The sequence below is a fragment of the Apostichopus japonicus genome, chromosome 18 (assembly GCF_037975245.1).
Source record: "Apostichopus japonicus isolate 1M-3 chromosome 18, ASM3797524v1, whole genome shotgun sequence".
NCBI classification, from domain to species: domain Eukaryota; kingdom Metazoa; phylum Echinodermata; class Holothuroidea; order Aspidochirotida; family Stichopodidae; genus Apostichopus; species Apostichopus japonicus.
In genome coordinates, this window is record NC_092578.1 from 18397507 (window position 1) to 18412966 (window position 15460).

Below are 15460 nucleotides of genomic sequence, written 5' to 3' on the forward strand. Positions count from 1 at the left end.
TGTATATGTATATGTATATGTATATATATATATATATATATATATATATATATATATATATATATATATATATGTACACAAAAGTGTAATCAAATCTTTTGGACATATACGTTACATCACTTGTCAAGTAAATGTGACAAGATTGAACGAATGTCCGTTAACCGTGTTGATATGGACCATTGATAAATTGTGTTATAGCGATTATGACGCATGTGTGCAGGAAATGTGATATTATATATCCAGTCCGATTTACGTCAACGCTTTAATAGCGTTAATTTTCATAATCCAACAAAATCGTTATAATTATAAATATCATCCAAGCAACAGGTTATATTTTCTGAAACTGACCTTCATTAGATAAGTCCAGACTTATTCTTTTCGGTTCAATTTTTCGTTTATATCTACCCTGTGTGTTGGCATGTCACTTTCTTCAACTGTATAACTTAAAGATCTGAAATATTTGGCTTTAATTGAACGCCCTTTCCTCTCATGCTACGAGAGTATCTCTACAACAACTTGTACATTACCCCTAAACCTACCTCTACTATTAACTCTAACCCTTACCCCCATCTCATCACAGCAACGAAATTGTGGGAAATGAACCATCTCTCAATAGTCACATACCGAAATAATTTGTGATAATTTAGTAATAAAATATAAAATATCAGAAAATATTTTACATGGATAATTTCAGCTGTCAACTGAGTTCAGTTAGTAAAGATATGTTAAATAACTATGATTGGCCCAATAAGATATTGTTTTAAAGAAAAGGTTTCGGCGTACATGCACTTGTTATTTGAATTAGGCTTCATTGGTTTAATACAAATATACATAAATTATATAATGTCACCGTCTGTAAACAGATTTCTCTTTGCCCGCCAATTTCTGATAGATTTATTGAATCTTCCAGCATTATTAACGAACGAATTTTTTAATTCATTAAACTTATTAGACCATCAAATGTACCTTAGTGAGAAATCAATGTTTAATTTCGATCCTGAAATGTTCATTGATTGTTGGAAGCAATTTGCCAGATTAGCATTTATCTCTTATAGAAAATTGCGTATAAGTATTGTAATATATTGTGATGCTATTTAGCAGACGTGTAGTAGAGGGTACAACATCATGAGGACGAGAACCAAAGTATGTGTACGAGTACAACAGCATGAGTATGAGTACAACAGCATGCATGGGTACGAGTACAACATGAGGACAACAGCATGTGTACGAGGACAACAGCATGGGTACGAGTACAATCATGAGTACGTTTGCAACATAATGAATACGAGTACAACAACATGTGTACGAGTACAATATTGCACGAGGACGAGTACAACAGCAGGTGTACGAGTACAAAAGAAGGCATGTAAATTACAGCATGAATACGAATACAACAGCATAAATACGAGTACAACAGCATGGATACGAATACAACAGCATGAATACGAGTATAACAGCATGAGTATGAGTACAACAGCAGGTGTACGAGTACAAAAGTATGCATGTAAATTTCAGCATGAATACGAATACAACAGCATGAGTACGAGTACAACAGCATGAGTACGAGTACAACAGCATGAATACGAGTACAACAGCATGAGTATGAGTACAACAGCATGAGTACGAGTACAAAAGTATGCATGTAAATTACAGCATGAATACGAATACAACAGCATGAATACGAGTACACAGCATGAGTACGAATACAACAGCATGAATACGATTACAACAGCATGAGTATACGAGTACAACAGCATGAGTACGAGTACAACAGCATGACTGTATACATGTACGACACAATTAGTACGAGTGCAACTGGAGTTCTCCTTGGTGTGAGTTCAAGTACGGGTACACAAATGTATCATAACACGTCTATGCGCATATTATCTTGCACTCATTTACTCATTTACTATACTATTTCGAAATGTCCCGAGTACGAGTATGTGTACAAATCCATGCAGGGCGCCGTGTGAGTACAAACAGAAAACCTTGTTAATGAGTACAAGCACGGACTCAGTGCACGTATGACTTTCAATCAAAACTAACATCAACAATATATCCCCTGATATATTGCAGACTGATGCGGCTTAATATACGCATTCCTATTGCGTTATATACTACATAACAACATACATGCATGGCACCTCTTACTGCTGGCTCTGTTTGGTGAGAATCCTAACACAGCCAGTGGCGATAGATACGTAACAGTCACGGGGCACAATTCCACCCCAGCGTTCAAAATTTACAAAGAATATATGACACCATCTTTGCACGTAGGTCAGTATATACTCATGATTTTTTGTTTTTGTATTTTGCACTACTTATCTTCTGACAACCAATGATCAAAAATCATCGCTACATCACCACTGGTTGCTAAGGTACTGGAGGATAGGGGGCAATATACAATACATCTACTGCAGTATAATCTTGGATAGGCCTATACATCTACTGTTGTGATCTTCTTTCAACCAGATATGTCGACGAATGTTTTCTGTTCTTTAAACGATTACCGCAGGCAAACATTTTAGTCTAAATGAATTCCAACCGAACTTGTTGTTTTTCTCAGCAAATTTCTTCTTCTTTTTCATTGAAGCCACAATTGTCATATTTGTTTTTGCCCTTTTCCTTTCATGCTAGGAGCTGTGTGCACAAACTGGGTAGTTTACCTAACCTGATTACTATGTAAAGGGCTTAGAGGGTAAATTAACAAATCCAAAAAAATAAGAAAGTAAAACAAATGGAAAGAAATCGATAAAAGTGTTTTCTTGCTCCATGAACTGCTGACAGCGTTCAATATTTGTATATCTGAAATGAACATTTGTAAATATTTCGTTTATAATTTACCATTTCTTGTGTTTTCCGTACATCCATATATGCTAACGCACCATGGTGGCAAGTAGACGTCAGAATGTCGAGTTGATTTTGTTTTTAAAAAAAAGGTAAATTTTGTAGTTAAACAAAATTTTATTTACAACTTTGGAAGTTTATGACTAATTGAGGTCATTGGAGTGTTTATGGTTTCCATCGACGCGCGACTTGCGAAAGTTTGACTTATTTCGTAGAAATAAAAAATGTATACCATCAATAAAATTAGGTTAAAAGAACTGCATCAAGATAATATATGACAGTTTTTTTAAAGTCTTATAACAGTTTTAAAGAAAGAAGGACGGACGAACCCAAAAAACTGAACCGTAAAATAACTTCTTTGTTTGATAAAAAAAGAATATATATACCTAAGGAGAAGCAATTTCTCTAATAGCTCCATAAACGTTAGTTTCTATTTGGGGGGCATTCCCTACTGTAGTAGAAATATTTTCGCATGTAAAGAGATTGCACGGAAAGGGGAAAAAAATCGTGTAACTGACCTCTCTAAATACAGCTTCCATTACTTAGTATTTGACAAGAGTGATAAATCATTTAATGTATTCTTAGATTTTTATATGTAGTGCTATGTGTGCTTAATTTGAAAGGAGCATTCAATCCGATCGTATTTTAGACCTGACATTATCCTTTAGGCTCAGCCATATACATCCTCATAAGACGAATAGTTGAAGAGTGTGCGATATATCCTGCGATGGATTTAAGTTCAAAACATAAATCTAAATATTTACTGTCTGGTCGCGTCTTATATATAGAAGAGGAATTGCCAAACGACCCAGCAAAAAAATGGCGGTCATTAATCTTGGGGTCATTTTTAACGCCCCCAAAGTTTTGGAACCGAGACAACATTTGTCACCGATGTGATCCAGTACGGTATCACATAGTCTTTTGAGTGGAGGGGTGGGGGGTGGGGGTTGGTCATTATTTTCCCCTTGCAGTCTCAAAGCATGGCTGCCTTGAACTTCATTTTGAGGAATTAATTCCATTTCTAGAAGCATTTTTGTGACAATGGGGTATTAGCATAGTATTAACGAACTCGGGTGACTCCGAGCCAGTTTTCGGCGAGTTCATTGCCAATATTCGGATACTTGCCTTCCTGGCCTCCGTATAGGCCAATACCTACAACCCTGGGAGTGTGAATAATAATAATAATCTCACATTTTGGTTATAAATTTGTGATGAAATGACTGCAGTATACTATTTTGTGGTATCTTATCCGACGGCTATCGTTTTTATTTCCCGGCTCATACGACTTGGTTATATTTTGAATGTGATTATTTTAGTATATGACACACAACATACTTCAAGCAAGCAGCAGCTTCCACAGAGAGTGGTCACAATATATATATATATATATATATATATATATATATATATATATTTATATATATATATATAGTACCTTGCCGGTGATTCAGTATTAGTCATTGAATATCCACTCATTTGGCAAAAAGTTATGCTCAATGAACATAGTTTATCAATTAATATAAAGGGAAGTAATTGTTATATAAATTACACCAGAACACAATATAGGTTATTATTAGTTCTGAAAAAAAAATTGTATTCCTATATTCTAACTGTTTTATACTTGCATTGATAAGTAGCCTGCAGTTTTCGATGCGTTGAACATCTGTTGTTCATTCATACTTAGTAAAGATTCCTAAATCCTATTGGTCCATTCAGGTCAGCTGACCGTGGTTAATCCTGTGAGTAACGCACGGTAAAATTACGGGGCATCACTTTAATAAATCTTTGGTTATATGTAACCAAAAATGTTTTGTTTTATGATTTTTCCCCCACACAAATGGTAGTGTATGAATGAACGGGGTTAATCAACGGTCTAGCGTGCGTTACTCACATGATTAATGCACTCCGGGTGTTAATGCTATCGCTGGATGCACTCGGGCTCCGCCCTCGTGCATCGCTTGCATTATCCCCCGATCGTGCATTAATCCTGTGAGTAACGCACGCTAGACTGTTGATTAACCCCTTATTGTATATTTGCAGTTTAGTAAACATACTGCACCAACTGGTTATTGTGTTGAGAGTAAAAAGAAATTATCCTAAAATTAAAATAGTTGATGTAAACTTGTCATATACCTACATATGAGAGAAACATAGTACAGATGCTACTCCATGCCAAACGGTTCGCAGTTTCGGCCGGTTTGAATAAAATGGGATTGTTTGGAGGCCATTTTGTATTTTGAATCAACGTAAACACAGCCATCACAATGTTTAAACTTATATCCCTAAAGTGCACGGAAAACATCCTATTCTTTCACCATCGATACTTAGGAAAAAATAAAATAACATAGCCTACGTAATTGCATGCTAGAATAGCCTAAATCATATGAGGCCTATGTTTTAAATCGAATGTATTCTAAGATTAGTTCACCGAAGACTATAATGCGGCTTTTATAATATAGTGCACGAAAGGGTAATAATCAACCTTTATTGATTTTCCATTTCCTTAGACTTGATTAAGTCGTAACTTCTTTCCTTGCGACATGTCCTCGATTTTCAGTATTTTCTTCATATGCCACTAAAGTGTTCTACTGTAAGCAAATTCCAGGAGTATAATTATGTCCCAGTTGGATTCAGTTATAGAAGTCTGTGTTCGTTTCATAGCGCGTGAAATAGCATTAGAAAAAAAATTGGCAAAACGCCGCCAATTTGAATTGTGATTTAAGACTGAGAAAAGAACCCAGCATGAGTGATTTTTTTTCGATTAGAATTTACTTTACTTTCCGTGAACTCATTTCGTGTAGTTGCAGGATTATTATTTTTCCGGAGGGGGGGGGGGGTGGGGGTCTTTGTCCCATAAATTGCCATTGGAAAACGGAAAAGAATGGCCAAGCAGAAGTTATTAGCAAGTACGGATGACCAACGTTCCATCTACTTTATTACGAGCTGCTTTTAAACGAAATAGAACTGGAATCGACTTCTGCATACAACCAATTCCTTAAAATTACTTTAAAAGTCACACGTGACATCTGTATGTGTTGTAAATGTTGTACTCTTCACGGAACGAGAGGTGAGTTGAGGGGGGGGGGAGGGAGGTGGGTGAAATCACATGAGAGAATGAAGTCACATGACCGATAAATAACGGAGATGTCATATATTGCTGCCCCCCCCACTCCACCCCCTTTGTATACGCCACTGTATGACGTATTGTAACGCATGGTATAGCAACAACAAAAAGTTCAACTTTAAGAGCAGTTGAAATAAGTGCTCTCTCTCTCTCTCTCTTAGGAAGGCATTATCTAACGCGGTATAGCAAATGTTATGAGCTTACCTGCAGTACTTAAAAATAAAGTTCTTTCTAATTATCCGTCCTCGTGAACGGATATTTTGTGACATCGTTGTTTATCAAACTGTCGGGTTTAATATAGAGCTTCTGTGTGTAAGTGATTGGTAACTACATCGTTACTCATTAACATAATTATGTTAATCCTACTTAGCAACACATTTTCGAGACAGAACTGTTGCAAAATGCGTTTCTTCTTTTAATAGTAATCTTCATGTGTAGCATTATAATTGTAGTGTCCTACTGTCCTGGCAAAACAGGTCTTGAACCATATATCAACAGCGAGAAAGTAGAATGTACACTGAACTTTAATGTGTGTGTGTGGGGGAGGGGGTGTGGGGTGTGGCGTATAACTTCAAAAAAAATATATGAATATTTAACACTCACTGTAAGAACTAACGGAGGAAAAGTTTGGTACAAGTGTATAGAACCACGGGCTCATCTGTGGTAGCCTATACTAACCCAGTTTATCATTTAACCTCAAAAACGAATGCATTATGTATAATTTGGTCACTCCTTTTATAATACGTTACTCTTTCATACCTGTTAAAATATTTATCATAACCTGATACTGGTGTTGTAGGATACACCCTTAATATAACTCCTACTGCAGGCTTTAATGAGCCTCAAATCCATTCCATCATCTACCGATTATATGACATAGATCTTTCGAATGTAATACTCCCTATCCATCCATCCATCCATCCATCCACCCATCCGTTCGTCCGTCCGTCCGTCAATTTGGGAGAGTCTTGTCTGAGCTGTTATTTTGTAAATATTTGTGATAGTGTCATAGTGACACTAGGATCTTAAAACCTTTTACTTTGTATTGTTTTGCACTTCATTACTTTCTATGTAAAATGTGAACAGTGTTGACACTGAAACCAATAACATGGTAAGGAGAGCTTTGATATATTTGATGCTGCATTTGCAAAACACATCTCCATTACAAAACATAAACATTTTAATAAATAGATAGACACACACACAAAAAACATTACATAACGAAACAAATGTGGCTCAATGACGTCATTATTATACTTGATCAAGTCTTCAGTCTTGTATGTGAAGGAACATTGATTTCTGTGATATCTTCCAAAGAGAGCTAAGAGTAGGCTATAAGATGTTTCTTATCTGTTTATGGAAGTTGTTCATTACAATTATCTCTATCAAATAAATCAATAATGCTGGTAGGGGTTTTTAGTGTCTCCTTGAATGACTTGTATTGCCACATAATGGGTAATCAAAAGGGGGGGGGGGGGTAAGGGGTAATAAAAAGGGGGAGGGTAAGGGGTAATCTAAAGGGGGGGTAAGGGGTAATCAAAAGCATCGAAATGGGTGCACTTGTGTCAGGAAACGTTTTGCATGATAAATGATGTACAATCAACTTGAATTCAACTACGTTATCATATAAATTAATTATACACATTGTACGGCTGCATACACTAGCCATGTCATGTATAAACATTTACTCATGTTTGCTCGACTCAGAAACTTAATTAACGCTCAAATATTTTTTCCATAAAAAAACACACATTTCCCTAAAGCTCTATATATTAAACAGAGATATATTTGCATTACAGTTCTAAAGTCAATATGGCCTACCTAACGGCATTGTCGTTGACAAGTGTCTCTGGATGTGTATTCAGCTGTGTCCAAATTTCCAAAGTTGCAAGGTTTCGTTTAAAGAATTTTTTTCTTTTTTTTTAACTAACAGACTATATATTAATACATCGCGTGGACCATGGTCTTTTAAAGTTGGTTATAGCTAATATACTACAAATGAAGAACTCTGACTTTAATTAAAAATAGTCCAGGGCAGTCACATGTTTTAATGACACTTTACCACAGATGGACACAACCGCTGTTGCTAATTTGAACTGTGAGTATAGACTTGCATATACATTATTAAAGGCAGTACAGTGTAGAGTATTCGTGGAGACGAAAGCCGAAATGGATTCCGTGTGAATGGTTCTCACATCAGTGGACACTATCTGTTGATATTAACAAACCACCAGGTTGATGTTTCTGTTATATGTAGGAGGTCCTGTATTTCTATTTACTACACAGACTTTCATTATGTTTATAGCTGCATTTGTGTGGAAATATCATGTTGGATCGTCTGCATTTGGCGTTGAGCCAATATAAACGCGACATCTCGTCCAGGTGTTTTCTAATCAATGGATCATTTTATTATTCATCAACATCATCATCTACATTTAGTTCTCCATAGGTAAATCGTTTTCCTGTTTTCTAATTTTATATGATTTTTCCCCTTTTTCTTTTTTTATTTTAGGAGTATTTAGAGTAATTCATTTATCTTACAACGTACGTATCTTACAACGCATCTACCACGTTTTCTTGACATATGAATTTAGTTACCAAATTAATTTTGGTATTTTGTAGACCATTAAAAAAGGAAATACTGCTATCAGTATAAGATTTATCTCTATACAACTTTTGATTTTGCCAAACGACCCTTTTTTAAAGTCTTAGGATCATCGATTAAAGTGACTGGACTACTTAGTCTAACTCACAAACCATTCAGTCAGTTCCACAGATGCAACACAAAACCAAGTAGGAAAACATAACGATTTTATGGCCTCAAACTACAGACATTTCCGAGGACAAAGTGAGCTAAAAAGTCATCCAAGCATGCTCTGTGGCCTACAAAAATTTGGAACAACATGATTTGATTATAGTACAATGGATTGACAGTTAAAATATTTTGCACTGAGAAGCAGACATCACATTAAACATTAGCTCTGCGGAGTATTCCAGATATATTTAGCATACTCTAAATGTGATTATCTTGAATAACAATGGAAATACTAAAGTTTTTTTTCTGCACTATCGGATTTTTGACATGTCAGTCTGACTAAAGTTTTCTTTAATAGAGGTAAGTTTATGCTTCTCTCTTATAACTAACTAACTTAATTGGTCATTTTGAAACACTTTTTCGTTAAACTTGGCTTTGATAAGAATATATCAGAGATGCAATATATTTATTAAAGCTGAACATTTTGATAAAACAAATATAAGTATAGAAAATATCACTAGCTTTCAAACTATGTCTATCTTCTTGGGACTATGTCATATCGAGACCCAAATTATGCCTTAAGATTTTCTTTCAAGAATGTTTTTTTTTTTTTTTTTTTGGGGGGGGGGGGGTAATAGATATTGTAACGTCCAGCATTGATATTGTATTGTTTCTCTTTTTTTCTTTTTGCAGGTAGCAAAAATGACAACCAGTATGTGTCCTTCGAGTTTGAAGCATTTAAAGAGGCACCCAATGTCATCTGTAAGTAGAAGAAAAATAAATTCGATCTCTTATATCTATCTAGCATGATTTCCTTTACGCATGGATGCTTTTCATTTAGAAACCCCACTTCATTATTACACTAGCTTTCGTGGTAACATTTGGACATGATAGATATGTATAGGTATAAATTAGAATATAATGAAAAGGTTGATGATTACTCACTCTCAGATGTTAGAACCATTTAAAACAACGGTGTTAAAATATATAATTCAATCTTGACTTGAGGAACAAGGTTAATTTTGATAATTTGTACACCGATAAGAAAACAACCGTTTAATAGTCCAGTGTGTATTGCTATATAACACTTTTTGTTTTGTTGAGAAATGATGCTTTATGCAGCTGAGGTTAAATTATTAAAATGACTACAGTCTAATACACACAGACCATTAGGTCACTTCCTCGGATGCATGAAAATCATATTATTGACTATTGACTAATTTTGTATCTGAAGTCATGTTTCATACACGTTAAATATTTAATGTCAATGCCTTAGTGTGAAGACTCTATACCTCGAACCAAGATTCCAAAAAATTTTCCCCAAATGCTATCATCTATTTTTTATATATTTTTTGAAATGTTTTTTTTTTTTACTGTATGTGATGGCGCGAATGCTATAAAGGCGCCAATGGAAAAGTTGGTTTAGACGCTATATAGATTACGCTGCCATTCGTCACCACATGTATTTTACATGAATACATGCTTGCTGATGCATTCTCTAGTATTTGAATGGATTTAATTCCGAAGCTGATATATTTTTACGAAGGGTATAAATGTCTCGTAATGTTTAATTTTGAGCTACTTTCTTCTCTTAAATTCCCAATAACTCTATTTTGGAAAAAAGGGAACATTTTAAGATAATTATATGCCAGAATACCTTGGCGATTCACGTGTGTAACACAGCGTACGTTGATAGAAATGCAAACGTAATAGAATGAAAGTCGGGGCTGCGCGTCGATAACTCTTATACACATTGGCTCGTAATTATATATCTACTCAATATATAGTGTTAACTTGCTTAAATGATGGATAACATGTACTCCGATAATCCGTACCAGGGCATGCACGGTAACTGAATTTCATTCATGAGCCTACAATGTAATGGGATGCAATTCTTGTTGACAACAATGAATGTCCATCATCCCGTTTAATCGATTGTTTTGAACTTTTTTTTCCTCATAATTATATTTTATATTTATATAGGCTTTTTGTGTTAAATAACTATAGTGTACATCATTTTCAAAATTAATACCGTCAATGACACCATCGTGAAACCATTTTGTTGCCACTGATTATGCAAATTTTAAGGCAAATATATATATATATATATATGAATATATATATATATATATACATATATATATACACATATATATAAATATATATATATATATATTTATATATATATATACATATATATATACATATACATATATATATATATATATATATATATATATATATATATATATATATATATATATATATATATATATATATATATATATATATATATATATATATATATATATATATATGAATACGAGAGCAATCATGTGTTTGAAACGTATACAATTCGTAAATTATGCACACTGAAGTGTATGTATGCGGTGACGTATTCCATTTCGCAATGTTGCAATACGAGTAAGAAGATTAGTCTAGCGCCATCATTTACTCTGTGGAAACGACAATGTATGCCATAACGCTTTCAAGGGTCTCTTAGCTTTTGCATTTGATATTGCTTGTATTTGCATTTTGAAAGTTATGTTACGCTTTTCCGAAGCCTTCAATGTTTGCACAAACACTTCAGATTTGCAATGCATGCCGAAAAAGGGTTGTGGCTAAATAAATATGTCCTTCACTGATTCCAGCCACTGTGTTAACGGGCCTCACACAGAGTTGGCATAATTTTTGTTTTTAAAGCAAAAACTGTTAACAATCCCATGCATCGAAATTAGAACAACTGACTTTGAATCAAAAGCAAGGTCAGTTGTTGTCGGGTTTTGTTAAACACTTATTATCATTGAAATAATTTTGTCATAACATTTGAATAAAATTTGCAATAATTAGTGAGCTCTCTCCATCGCTCTCGAGGTATCTTTCAAGTTTGAACACGGTGGTTTTAAATATTTAAAAGCTAGGGCTCGCTTCAAGGATCGAAAGAGGCAAAGGCAACATGTTGGATTTACATTAAGATGGCATAGCATAGCGACAATTCGTCAGCTTTCAAAAGGGTATCAAGGAAATTTTCAAAAATGGCAAATACCATCAAGGCATTCTTTTCTGAAATGTGAGAAAACACGTAAAGAATGTTGTATCAATCAAATCAATCAATCAATGTATCCGTTTTTTTTTTGTCGTTACATTGTTGCTTTACTTAATTCTCAGACGAGTAAACGATTAGTCAGTGTAATAATAAATAAATAAAGATTTGATTTTACCGGTGCTGTGGCCGAGTGGATAAAGGCGGTGGCATTTGAAGCAATGATGCTTAGCAATCGGGAGGTTCGGGTTTCGATTCCCGGCCGGGTCATAGTAAGGTGGTTTTTTCATCCAAGAGCAATCTACGGTTTTCCCATCTGAAATGACTTTCTAAATTGAAAAGATTCCAAATTTGAGTTAAAAATGTTGAATTGGAAGCCACCCGACGTGTAAGTTGTAATCCATAAGCCCTTGCGGGTTTCTCCCACATTTGTGGTCGCTTAAGCGTCGTAAAAATAACTGCTGATTATTATTATTATTATTATTATCAACACACTAGAAAATTCCACTTCATGACCGGTTTTGTCCTTTGGGACTCATCAGGCGAAGGTAGGAATCGAACCCCGGATCTTGTGTCACAAACCAAAGTCCGGACCACTCGACCACAGTGATTATACTGGTATGTGAATGCGTATAAACTGCTGCATTGAATCTGACAATTTACACAGAATTATCACTTTTTATAGGCAAAACAAACCGTAAATAAGAAATGAATGTGTAGCAAGTGGTATGATTACCTTCGCCTGATGAGCCCGGTCGTGAAGTGGAATTTTCTGGTGTGTTGATCTTTATTTATTTTATTAACTATATATCTGTCAAACCACTTGCTACACATTCATTATATATATATATATATATATATATATATATATATATATATATATATATATATATATATATATACCGAAGATCTACCGAAAACATTTTTACTTTAAGAAGATCAGTTGGCATAACAAACAGGATCGAGGAAACTTGTTTAATCTCAAAACTAGACGCTGCAAGCAAGAACTTGAAATAATTGGATGTTTTTCTCTTTAAAAGTCTACAGTCTACCGGCTTTTTGTTTTCATTTGTCAGTTCCATATTTAAAATAGGTCTATACATTGGCCTGTAGTTACACTCTGTCTCCTGAATATAGGTCTTAATCTTAAACTCTAATCGTTGAAAGTTGACGTAAGATGTCGAAATGTTAGCTCCTTTGAGACGTAAAATTGGATGGAGTTTATTCCATGACCTACATACTTCCCAACCCAAAGAATATTAATCAGCTAGAATTGCCTGCAGTGTGCATTAGACGTAAGTTCGCAATTCTACGAGGAGAAAGGTATCCACGTCATCAGTTACGTAGTACTTAAATTACCTAAGGAACTTAACAACAATCAGAAAACGGGTAGTTTTGATACAAATCTTTATACCCGTAAACTGTAAAACAATTAAAATAATAATAATAATAATTACTATGAGTAAGCCAGTAGATGTGTTGGAAAATATAGGTTTGATATTTTGGAATACGAAACTTGTAATTTTCCAATGTTATAATCAACACAAACTCGAGAGGTCTTGTAGCCTATACTATAGTATCCTAACATTATGAGATATGATTTAATAATACCACGCATATAAAACTATTTAGTACCTTACAGCTGTTTTGGGATTGATTTTTTACAAAATTATCATTTGCTCTTCCATTCTATCTACATAACACTGTGTACCGCATATAATTAGTATTGACCTTTGTGGTTAAACTTCATTCATACAATACCACCAAGATAAACAATGTTTGAAAAAGTTCCTAATTTGCTAATTTATAAATAACGGTTTATATACATTATTTGATCACACTAGAAATGTTGGGCCCATGACAACAATAATACGATCTTGCTTGACCATTGTGCTAAAGGAACATTTGGAAAGATAACAAACATGGGGTTAGTTTATCAATCATGGGCGTCAATATATTAACTCAGTAAAGAACAACTTTTAGGTGCCAGGTATGTTTTCTATAACTATTCCTGTTTTCAAGATATGCAAGTTTAAAATGACCTAAAGCTCTGGAAAGCTCCTTTAAGGTTAAATTGACGATAACTTCGACTCCACATTGCAGGGTTAAGGGTTTAATGGTTGGCTTTTATCAATTTTAATAATTCTATCAAAATATGTTCTTCTGAATTCGTATAAATAAAAGAGCACCGTTAGATGATATTTGACAACCCCTTGACAAATTTATAATGTATTGTCAGCATTTCGTTTGTGTCCATAAAACCTTTTACGTTTCCCGTTTAGTTTTTGTGTTGCATATGCGGAACTGGGATATGTGTTAGACTAAGTAACACAGTCACTGTCATTGATGAGCCTCAGATATTTAAAGGGTCATTGCTCCAACAAATTAAAAGCGATTTAGAAATATAACCTGCACTAGAAGCAGTGTTTATTAACGGTCTGTTATATATCAAAAATTAAATTTTGTGCCTTAAGTCATTCTTAAAGGAAAGATATATATGCAACCATATTCTTAAATCAACTAAAAGCGTACAAAGCAAACATGATGGAATTATGGATTCATTTCGAAGCTAGCTAGTGGCCAATATTATCATTAATTCAAATATGTATGGCACAAAATGTCGTCGTGGAGTAAATAGTCGATTATTCACTTTATTTATAGCTACCTGGGTGGTGTATAACAACATAGATATTTTGGCTACTCCGAGGGTTATAACATTATCTAACTAGGTAAACGAATGCGTTGACTTGTGTATAGAGTGAAACCCAAGTCCAATGATCTTTGTCCAAATGTTTTTATACAATCATTTCTTTTCTGATCAATAGCAACTAAAGTTAAAATCTGAAGTATTTTGAGGATCCGAAATAAACTGTTCGACATACACAATCTACACAAGGCCGTGACAACCCTTAGAGGCTCAAATTGTAACCTACGGGGGAATGAAGTTACGTTCTATGAAAATAGTTTGTTTTTATACATTCTTCTAAAATAAAGAAATAATATCCCGTAAGTTCCAAGTTAGCCTGCCTCGAAGTCAGCATGCACGGTTCGATCAATAATTCCACTCGATATTTCGTTTGTTGTTTCCCTGTTTCTATAGATTTTAACGATGAGTGCAGCGGATTCCTTTTAATACATGTTTTACAAAAAAACGTCGATTTTGTGGATTTTGTGTTTGCTTTGTTCAAATTCTAATGAATCTGTACGAAATCTATTTTATATCGACTAAAAGTCGTAAAATTTACATTTTCTAGCGTCCAGTATGACTTCTTTATTTGAAATCTTGGCGATAAAATTATTGCTCTTGCAATTTATTTGCCATCGATCGCTTGTCTAAAGTTTCAACATCAATTCTGAGGTCTAGTGATTTGCTTGCAAATGTTTCGTTGGTATAAATACGCTGCTAAGAAGAAAAAAAGAGAAGATACAAAATAAAACAAATGATGGTGTAGCACTTGAAAGTTTACACCTCAGATATAACCTTGGCTAGTCAAAAAGATGGATCAAGGAAGATAAAAAGTGTAATAAAGATGAATCTAGTACGCAGTTTGTCAACTTAAGTGCTTCCTCTGTGGCATGTAGTATATATTGAGCTGCGTTATTCAAATGAAATAAGTCAAAAATTAATAAGATTTTAATAATTATTCTTGATAATACTCTAGGTAATCTCCAGGTAAGAGGTATACTTGAA

General features: G+C 34.3%; 1 protein-coding gene across 10 annotated transcripts in view; it reads left to right on the top strand.

Annotated features, from left to right (window-relative positions):
- Window positions 1–15460, top strand: part of LOC139958657 (corticotropin-releasing factor receptor 2-like) — a 186622-nt gene that overhangs the window by 83107 nt on the left and 88055 nt on the right. For 7 of the 10 annotated variants that reach the window (XM_071955894.1, XM_071955897.1, XM_071955903.1 and 4 more), the window contains one exon: window positions 9420–9488. In XM_071955894.1, the coding sequence (XP_071811995.1) occupies window positions 9420–9488 (69 nt within the window). Of the gene's footprint in view, window positions 1–8198; window positions 8421–8960; window positions 9087–9419; window positions 9489–15460 lie in introns of those variants that run through there. The other 3 variants (XM_071955896.1, XM_071955904.1, XM_071955898.1) reach the window with 2 other exon arrangements.